The 10,829-nt window shown below is 46.0% G+C and overlaps 1 protein-coding gene across 1 annotated transcript in view; it reads right to left on the bottom strand.

Annotated features, from left to right (window-relative positions):
• The window catches only part of LOC139419367 (F-actin-uncapping protein LRRC16A-like), a 208,182-nt gene that overhangs the window by 26,032 nt on the left and 171,321 nt on the right, over positions 1-10,829 (bottom strand). Inside the window, exons 24-29 of the mRNA XM_071169311.1 lie at positions 9,314-9,412; positions 7,608-7,736; positions 6,979-7,110; positions 5,585-5,760; positions 4,309-4,396; positions 1,685-1,825 (exon numbers count right to left, since the gene is read on the bottom strand). Coding sequence (XP_071025412.1) covers positions 1,685-1,825; positions 4,309-4,396; positions 5,585-5,760; positions 6,979-7,110; positions 7,608-7,736; positions 9,314-9,412 — 765 coding nt within the window. The remainder of the gene's footprint in view (positions 1-1,684; positions 1,826-4,308; positions 4,397-5,584; positions 5,761-6,978; positions 7,111-7,607; positions 7,737-9,313; positions 9,413-10,829) is intronic.

Below are 10,829 nucleotides of genomic sequence, written 5' to 3'. Positions count from 1 at the left end.
CTTCCCTCCCTCCCATCATCTCTCCTCCATTCCAACATCCATCCCTCCCTCCCTCCCTCCCTCACTCCCATCCTCTCTCCTTCCCTCCCTCCCTCCCCCCTCCCATCCTCCCTCCTTCCCTCCCATCCTCCCTCCTTCCCTCCCATCCTCTCTCTTTCCCTCACTCCCTCCCATCCTCCCTCCCTCCCATCATCTCTCCTCCCTCTCTCCCATCATCTCTCCTCCCTCCCTCCCATCCTCTCTCCTTCCCTCGCTCCCTCCCTCACTCCCATCCTCTCTCCTTCCCTCTCTCCCATCCTCTCTCCTTCCCTCTCTCCCATCCTCTTTCCCTCCCTCCCTCCCTCCCTCCCTCACTCCCATCCTCTCTCCTTCCCTCTCTCCCATCCTCTCTCCTTCCCTCTCTCCCATCCTCTCTCCCTCCTATCCTCTCTTCTCCCATCCTCTCTCCTTCCCTCCCTCCTATCCTCTCTCCTCCCATCCTCCCTCCCTCCCTCCCATCCTCTCTCCTCCCATCCTCCCTCCTTCCCTCCCATCCTCTCTCTTTCCCTCACTCCCTCCCATCCTCCCTCCCACCCATCATCTCTCCTCCCTCTCTCCCATCATCTCTCCTCCCTCCCTCCCATCCTCTCTCCTTCCCTCACTCCCATCCTCTCTCCCATCCTCTCTCCTTCCCTCTCTCCCATCCTCCCTCCCTCCCTCCCTCACTCCCTCCCTCACTCCCATCCTCTCTCCTTCCCTCTCTCCCATCCTCTCTCCTTCCCTCTCTCCCATGCTCTCTCCTTCCCTCTCTCCTTCCCTCTCTCCCATCCTCTCTCCCTCCCCCCCATCCTCCCTCCCTCCTATCCTCTCTTCTCCCATCCTCTCTCCTTCCCTCCCTCCTATCCTCTCTCCTCCCATCCTCCCTCCCTCCCATCCTCTCTCCTCCCATCCTCCCTCCCTCCCTCCTATCCTCTCTCCTCCCATCCTCCCTCCCTCCCTCCTATCCTCTCTCCTCCCTCCCTCCCTCCCTCCCTCCTATCCTCTCTCCTCCTATCCTCCCTCCCTCCCTCCTATCCTCTCTCTTCATCTTACCATCCTCCCATAATGAATCAACCTCCCTACAGTATCTTACCATCCTACCATAATGAATCAACCTCCCTACAGTATCTTACCATCCTACCATAATGAATCAACCTCCCTACAGTATCTTACAATCCTCCCATAATGAATCAACCTCCCTACAGTATCTTACCATCCTACCACAATGAATTAACCTCCCTATCTTACCATTTTCCCATAATGAATCAACCTCCCTACAGTATCTTTCCATCCTACCATAATGAATCAACCTCCCTACAGTATCTTACCATCCTACCATAATGAATCAACCTCCCTATCTTACCATCTTACCATAATGAATTAACCTCCCTATCCTACTATTTTACCATGGCCAGTAGGCACAGCATGAGGAACTGCTAATTCATTACAGTTAGATAGAACCAGTTAACCTTAATGGTAGATTAAGGATTGTGGCTTTTCAGGACGATAACCAGACATGAGCCAAGGTTAGCTCATCTCCCTGTAACACTCAGTCTGAGATTAGACATGTCTGGAACCCCAAATGAGTGAGGAACCCACGACAGGAAACAGAATGAACAGGATCCTGGCCCTCACACAAAACATATGGTCGTGTAGTGTAGTGTACCATGCATGTCTCCAGGTCCTCCAGCCTTTCTGCCTCATTCAGCTCTGTGGTGGCCCGTTTAGGAGCCCTCTCCTCGGGTATGTCCAGGTCCACAGACTCCCGTTGGACCAGAGGACGCTCCTTCCTCACCAGGTGGTCAGCCTAGGGGGGAGCAAGACATAATGACTATTACACTACTGTTACTATAGTAACTATTATTATGTTCACTATTACCGTTACTATGGTCATTATTACCGTTACTATGGTCACTATTACTGTTACTATAGTCACTATTACTGTTACTATAGTCACTATTACTGTTACTACAGTCACTATTACTGTTACTATGTTCACAATTACTGTTACTATAGTCACTATTACTATAGTCACTATTACTGTTACTACAGTCACTATTACTGTTACTATGTTCACAATTACTGTTACTATAGTCACTATTACTGTTACTACAGTCACTATTACTGTTACTACAGTCACTATTACTGTTACTATGTTCACAATTACTGTTACTATAGTCACTATTACTGTTACTACAGTCACTATTACTGTTACTACAGTCACTATTACTGTTACTACAGTCACTATTACTGTTACTATAGTCACTATTACTGTTACTATAGTCACTATTACTGTTACTATAGTCACTATTACTGTTACTATGTTCACAATTACTGTTACTATGTTCACAATTACTGTTACTATAGTCACTATTACTACAGTCACTATTACTGTTACTACAGTCACTATTACTGGTACTATAGTCACTATTACTGTTACTATAGTCGCTATTACTGTTACTATAGTCACTATTACTGTTACTATAGTCACTATTACTGTTACTATAGTCACTATTACTGTTACTACAGTCACTATTAATGTTACTATGTTCACAATTACTGTTACTATAGTCACTATTACTATAGTCACTATTACTGTTACTACAGTCACTATTACTGTTACTATAGTCACTATTACTGTTACTATGTTCACTATTACTGTTACTATGGTCACAATTACTGTTGCTATAGTCACTATAACTATGTTCACTATTACTGTTACTATAGTCACTATTACTGTTACTATGTTCACTATTACTGTTACTATAGTCACAAATACTGTTCCTATAGCCACAATTACTGTCACTATGGTCACTCTTACTGTTACTATAGTCACTATTACTAAGTTCACTATTACTGTTACTATAGTCACCATAACTGTTACTATGGTCACTATTACTGTTACTATGGTCACTATTACTGTTACTATAGTAACTATTACTATGGTCACAATTACTGTTACTATGTTCACTATTACTGTTACTATGTTCACTATTACTGTTACTATAGTCACTATAACTGTTACTATGGTCACTATTACTGTTACTGTGGTCACTATTACTGTTACCATAGTAACTATTACTATGGTCACAATTACTGTTACTATGTTCACTATTACTGTTACTATGTTCACTATTACTGTTACTATGGTCACTATTACTGCTACTATAGTCACTATCACTGTTACTATGTTCACTATTACTGTTACTATGGTCACAATTACTGTTACTATAGTCACTATTACTATGTTCACTATTACTGTTACTATGTTCACTATTACTGTCACTATAGTCACTATTACTGTTACTATGGTCACTATTACTGTTACTATGGTCACTACTACTGTTATTATGGTCACTATTACTGTTACTATGGTCACTCTTACTGTTACTATGTTCACTATAACTGTTACTATGTTCACTATAACTGTTACTATGGTCACTCTTACTGTTACTATAGTCACTATTATTGTTACTATGTTCACTATTACTGTTACTATGGTCACAATTACTGTTACTATAGTCACTATTACTATGTTCACTATTACTGTTACTATGTTCACTATTACTGTCACTATAGTCACTATTACTGTTACTATGGCCACTATTACTGTTACTATGGTCACTACTACTGTTATTATGGTCACTATTACTGTTACTATGGTCACTCTTACTGTTACTATGGTCACTCTTACTGTTACTATAGTCACTATTATTGTTACTATGTTCACTATTACTGTTACTATGGTCACTATTACTGTTACTATAGTCACAATTACTGTTACTATGTTCACTATCAATGTTACTATGGTCACTATTACTGTTACTATAGTCACAATTACTGTTACTATGGTCACTGTTACTATGTTCACTATTACTGTTAATATGTTCACTATTACTGTTACTATGGTCACTATTACTGTTACTATGGTCACTGTTACTGTTACTATGGTCACTGTTACTATGGTCACTGTTACTGTTACTATGGTCACTGTTACTATGGTCACTATTACTGTGTGTTATTATATATGACCTATATGATCATACACCTGTACTAGTGAACCAGTGACTGACTCAGTATGAATCATAGAATTCATGTTAGAATTTCACAGAATGTGTTGTCATATTATCATGAGCAGTGATGTGTTGTCATGGTTACCATGAGCAGTGATGTGTTGTCATGGTTACCACGAGCAGTGATGTGTTGTCATGGTTACCATGCGTAGTGATGTGTTGTCATGTTATCATGAGTAGTGATTGCACTGTATCTCCAGGCATGATTAAGACTCACCAGTGTGTGCTGAGAGCCAGACAGGGCTTCTAGGATCTCATCTACGATACGGTCTGAGAGGAAGGAAGCCAGGCTCAGCTTTACCTCACTAGGAGAGAAACAGAGAGGGGAAGAGGAGAAAACAGAGGGATGAAGAGGAGAGAAACAGAGGGGAAGAGGAGAGAAACAGAGGGATGAAGAGGAGAGAAACAGAGAGGGGAAGAGGAGAGAAACAGATTGATGAAGAGGAGACAAACAGAGAGGGGAAGAGGAGAAAACAGAGGGATGAAGAGGAGAGAAACAGAGGGGAAGAGGAGAGAAACAGAGGGGGGAAGAGGAGAAAAATAGAGGGATGAAGAGGAGAGAAAAAGATTGATGAAGAGGAGAGAAACAGAGAGGGGAAGAGGAGAGAAACAGATTGATGAAGAGGAGAGAAACAGAGAGGGGAAGAGGAGAAAACAGAGGGATGAAGAGGAGAGAAACAGAGGGGAAGAGGAGAGAAACAGAGGGGGGAAGAGGAGAAAAATAGAGGGATGAAGAGGAGAGAAACAGATTGATGAAGAGGAGAGAACAGGGATGAAGAGGAGAGAAACAGGGATGAAGAGGAGAGAAACAGATTGATGAAGAGGAGAGAAACAGAGGGATGAAGTCAGAAAGAGGAGAGAGGCTTCATTCATTCCCACTTCAGAGGGTCAACACTGAGGCAAGGCTTTGTGGGCCATCAGACCAGCAGGCTGTGAACAACCCCCTGGCGTTCTAAATGACAGTGGGAATCTACAGTAGAAGGATAGACACCTGCACACTGTCCAACTACAGGACCAATAAGTGGGAATCTACACTAGAAGGATAGACACCTGCACACTGTCTACAGGACCAATAAGTGGGAATCTAACAATCAGGGCCACTGCTATGACCTTAACACAGACAGTGACAGAGGACACAGACAGGGACAGAGGACACAGACAGGGACAGAGGACACAGACAGTGACAGAGGACACAGACAGTGACAGAGGACACAGACAGTGACAGAGGACACAGACAGTGACAGAGGACACAGACAGACACGTCACCTCTGTAGATATCACAATATAAAAGCAATACACCAGGATTCTGCTTCTCAATGTACTCAGGCTTGTCAGCCAGAGGTCGTAGTTCATTCAGCCAAGAGAACAAGGACATGGAGGTGAGTGATTTCAGGACAACAGCAAAAATAATGTTGAGTTTTTTAATGAAGTCTGGACATCATTAGTGTGGAGTGAAGTCTTGTCATATAAACACGATACAACTCTAGTCTCACCTGATCTTGTTGATGATGTCGACTCCAGACTGTTCCAGCAGGGTGTTCTTGACGAAGCTACGGGGAACCACCATCTTAGCTGTGCTGGCTTTGATCAGGTCCTGACGAAGGTTAGTCTTCCTCATCACATGGGGACAGAGACCCTCCGCAGCATCCACCATGGACTCCAACAGACCCTGGAAAGATGAGCTATAAGACATCACATCTAGACAACTGAAATAACATAATGTGTGTGTATCTGTCTGTACAGTATGTGTGTTTGTGTGTGTGTCTGTGTCTGTGTGTGTATGTATGTGTGTCTGTGTGTGTGTCTGTGTGTGTGTGTGTGTCTGTGTGTGTATGTGTGTGTGTATGTGTGTGTGTGTGTGTGTGTGTGTGTGTGTGTGTGTGTGTGTATGTGTGTGTATGTGTATGTGTGTGTATGTGTGTGTGTGTGTGTGTGTGTGTGTGTGTGTGTGTGTGTATGTGTGTGTGTATGTGTGTGTATGTGTGTGTGTGTGTGTGTATGTGTGTGTGTGTGTGTGTGTGTGTGTATATGTGTGTGTGTGTGTGTGTATATGTGTGTGTGTGTGTGTGTATATGTGTGTGTGTGTGTGTGTATATGTGTGTGTGTGTGTGTCAGGCTCCCTCACAGAACTCCTTCTCTCTGCTCTGATTACAGGCGGAGGGAAACATGCCAGCTCCTCTGCTGACACAACAACAACCACAGTGTTAAGGCCTGGGAGTTATCCCTGTACAATCCAGCTCTGGACGTCTCAACAGTCAATATGTCTGAGGGACTGGGAAAACAGGAGAATACGCAAGGCTACGTGTGTGTGTGGGGGGGTGGGGGGGTCTGGAGGGCGGAGAGAGACGGGACTGTTAACTCAGGAGTCTGCCTACCTGCCAAGAATGTACTGCTGCCCAAACCAATAAATATCCACTCTGGTCAAACTGTCTTTTAGGATGGCAGAACCCTGCTCTTTTGAAACATACACATTTCTGGAGATGGATCCTGTTCAGAGCAGTATCCTGGCATCATATTCTAGTCTAATTTATAGACAGATATCTTTTTTTACCCACTTTTTCTCGCCAATTTCGATCTTGTCTCATCGCTGCAACTCCCCAACGGGCTCGGGAGGCGAAGGTGGAGTCATGCGTCCTCTGAAACATGACCCGCCAAACCGCGCTTCTTCTTAACACCCGCCCTCTTAACCCGGAGGCTAGCCGCCGGTTGTGATACAGCCCGGGATCGAACCCGGGTCTGTAGTGACGCCTCTAGCTCTGCGAGGCAGTGTCTTAGACCGCTGCGCCACTCGGGAGACCCCTCATCAACATTTTGACCCATCATCAGTTTTCTTCAAACATTGACTTCCTTGACTTTTTGTGCCTGTTTAAAACCATGGCCCCCCTACCTGTAGCTGTTCATCCATGACCCTGGCCACCTCTCCAGCCATGGACTCCAGTTTCTCCTGGATGGGTCCTACTGACTGACCGTTGACCTCTTCTCTGGACGCTGCTCCCAGGTGGTACAGGTTAGGAAGCAGCTGGGGGGAGGAGAGGAGGAAGACAGGAGGAGGACAGGAGGACAGGTGGAGGAGAGGCGGAAGAGAGGGGAGAGGAGGACAGGAGGAGGATAGGACAGGTGGAGGAGAGGAGGACAGGAGTAGGAGAGGACAGGAGGAGGAGTGGAGGAAGAGAGGGGAGAGGAGGACAGGAGGAGGAGAGGACAGTAGGAGGAGAGGGGGACAGGAGGAAAGGAGAGGACAGGAGGAGGAGAGGAGGAGGAAAGGAGAGGAGGGGAGAGGAGGAGGAGGAGAGGATAGGAGGAGGAGGAGAGGACAGGAGGAGGAGGAGAGGACAGGAAGAGGAGAGGAGGAGGAAAGGAGAGGAGGGGAGAGGAGGAGGAGGAGAGGACAGGAGGAGGAGAGGAGGGGAGAGGAGGAGGAGAGGAGGAAAGGGTTAGAAAAAGGGTTGTAACATTCAAAATGTTGGATTATGGGTTAGATCTTAACTAAATGCCCAGAGTAAAATGACCAGTCACCGTTTTGGAGTTCCTGGCATCCTTCATCAGGTTTTCGGCCGTCTTGACGTCGTCTAAGACCACGTCTGTCTCTGAGTTCCTCAGGGAGTTGAGATGGTCCTGGACTTTCACACAGATTCTGTCAATCATCTGAAGAAGAAGAGTGTGAGACAGGAACAAAGCAGTTATCTGTCTAGCAGTGAAACCTAAAACAGACAATCTGAGAGGAATAGTAGACTCGAGGACAATCCCATCTCTTCACGCTCCTCTCAAATTACAGGAAATACAAACCGTCACACATCTACACCATGAAATCAATCACTAAGAATCATGTCTCATCTTCACCATGAAATGAATCATGTCTCATCTTCACCATGAAATGAATCACTAAGCATCGTGTCTCATCTTCACATTAAATGAATCACTAAGAATCATGTCTCATCTTCACCATGAAATGAATCACTAAGCATCGTGTCTCATCTTCACATTAAATGAATCACTAAGAATCATGTCTCATCTTCACCATGAAATGAATCACTAAGCATCGTGTCTCATCTTCACATTAAATGAATCACTAAGAATCATGTCTCATCTTCACCATGAAATGAATCACTAAGAATCATGTCTCATCTTCACCATGAAATGAATCACTAAGAATCGTGTGTCATCTTCACCATGAAATGAATCACTAAGAATCGTGTCTCATTTTAACCATGAAATGAATCACTAAGAATCATCTCTCATCTTCACCATGAAATGAATCACTAAGCATCGTGTCTCATCTATACCATGAATCGTGTCTCATTTTAACCATGAAATGAATCACTAAGAATCATCTCTCATCTTCACCATGAAATGAATCACTAAGCATCGTGTCTCACAGAGCTGGTGTAACTGAGTCAGGTTTGCAGGCCTCCTTGCTCGTACATGCTTTTTTAGTTCTGCCCACAAATGTTCTATAGGATTGAGGTCAGGGCTTTGTGATGGCCACTCCAATACCTTGACTTTATTGTCCTTAAGCCATTTTGCTACAACTTTGGAAGTATGCTAGGTGTCATTGTCCATTTGGAAGACCCATTTATGACCGAGCTTTAACTTTGTCCTGACTGATGTTTTGAGATGTTGCTTCAATATATCCACATATTTTTCCTTCCTCATGACGCCATCTATTTTATGAAGTACACCAGTCCCTCCTGCAGCAACCTCAGTGTTAACCAGTGGTCAGGGGAGACAGTTTCACAGGAGGGCGATTACAGGCTGTTAGTGGGGTGATTAAACACAGTGCTACGCTCAACACGTCAACAAAATCAAGTCGAGCTATGACCCCTGTGTCGCTGACCCACGTGTCGCTGACCCCCCCGTGTTGCTGACCCCCCGTGTTGTTGACCCCCCGTGTAGTTGACCCCCCGTGTTACTGACCCCCCGTGTTACTGACCCCCCGTGTTACTGACCCCCCGTGTTACTGACCCCCCCTGTGTCGCTGACCCCCCATGTCGCTGACCCCCCATGTCGCTGACCCCCTGTGTTGCTGACCCCCCGTGTTGCTGACCCCCCGTGTTACTGACCCCCGTGTTACTAACCCCCCGTGTTACTGACCCCCCATGTTGCTGACCCCCCATGTTACTGACCCCCGTGTTACTGACCCCCCATGTTGCTGACCCCGGTTTTACCTCTGCGGCTGTATTTAGATGGTACTGTGTTTTTAAATACTGTTGAGCGCGTGTCACCTGCTGAGTGGTGGTGGTAACGATGCCCTGTTGGAGGCGGTAGGCCTGCTCCTGGAGGTATTGACGAGTCTCATGGTTCCGGAACAGGTAGTTCTCAATCTGAAGAGAGCAGAGAGCATTACACTGTCAGCCATTTGTCATAGCAATGATATCCAAGTAGCAAAATGGTTATAAATCATAGATTTTGTTATTGTATTTGTGTGTTAGGTGAATATATATATGTTAGAATTGTTTTTGTACCCAGACTACACAACAAATCCCAATTGGAAAAATAATCATATTGATTGATAGTTCAACCAGGTCCTCAAAGGTTTGAAGAGTCTGACTCACCTTCAGTCTTCTCTGGGCTGGCTTTAAGAGACGTCCTCAGTCTTCTCTGGGCTTTAAGAGACTGACTCACCTTGAGCAGGGCGTCCTCAGTCTTCTCTGGGCTGGCTTTAAGAGACTGACTCACCTTGAGCAGGGCGTCCTCAGTCTTCTCTGGGCTGGCTTTAAGAGACGTCCTCAGTCTTCTCTGGGCTTTAAGAGACTGACTCACCTTGAGCAGGGCGTCCTCAGTCTTCTCTGGGCTGGCTTTAAGAGACTGACTCACCTTGAGCAGGGCGTCCTCAGTCTTCTCTGGGCTTTAAGAGACTGACTCACCTTGAGCAGGGTGTCCTCAGTCTTCTCTGGGCTGGCTTTAAGAGACTGACTCACCTTGAGCAGGGCATCCTCAGTCTTCTCTGGGCTGGCTTTAAGAGACTGACTCACCTTGAGCAGGGCATCCTCAGTCTTCTCTGGGCTTGCTTTAAGAGACTGACTCACCTTGAGCAGGGCGTCCTCAGTCTTCTCTGGACTTTAAGAGACTGACTCACCTTGAGCAGGGCATCCTCAGTCTTCTCTGGGCTTTAAGAGACTGACTCACCTTCTGTCTTCTCTGGGCTTTAAGAGACTGACTCACCTTGAGCAGGGCATCTTCAGTCTTCTCTGGGCTTTAAGAGACGGACTCACCTTGAGCAGGGCGTCCTCAGTCTTCTCTGGGCTGGCTTTAAGAGACTGACTCACCTTGAGCAGGGCATCCTCAGTCTTCTCTGGGCTGGCTTTAAGAGACTGACTCACCTTGAGCAGGGCGTCCTCAGTCTTCTCTGGGCTTTAAGAGACTGACTCACCTTGAGCAGGGCATCCTCAGTCTTCTCTGGGCTTTAAGAGACTGACTCACCTTGAGCAGGGCATCCTCAGTCTTCTCTGGGCTTTAAGAGACTGACTCACCTTGAGCAGGGCATCCTCAGTCTTCTCTGGGCTTTAAGAGACTGACTCACCTTGAGCAGGGCATCCTCAGTCTTCTCTGGGCTGGCTTTAAGAGACTGACTCACCTTGAGCAGGGCATCCTCAGTCTTCTCTGAGCTTTAAGAGACTGACTCACCTTGAGCAGGGCATCCTCAGTCTTCTCTGGGCTGGCTTTGAGAGCCTGGCTCACCTTGAGCAGGGCATCCTCAGTCTTCTCTGGGCTTTAAGAGCCTGACTCACCTTGAGCAGG

The sequence above is a fragment of the Oncorhynchus clarkii genome, chromosome 2, assembly GCF_045791955.1.
Source record: "Oncorhynchus clarkii lewisi isolate Uvic-CL-2024 chromosome 2, UVic_Ocla_1.0, whole genome shotgun sequence".
NCBI lineage: Eukaryota > Metazoa > Chordata > Actinopteri > Salmoniformes > Salmonidae > Oncorhynchus > Oncorhynchus clarkii.
This window is presented reverse-complemented; position numbering and strand designations above follow the sequence as displayed.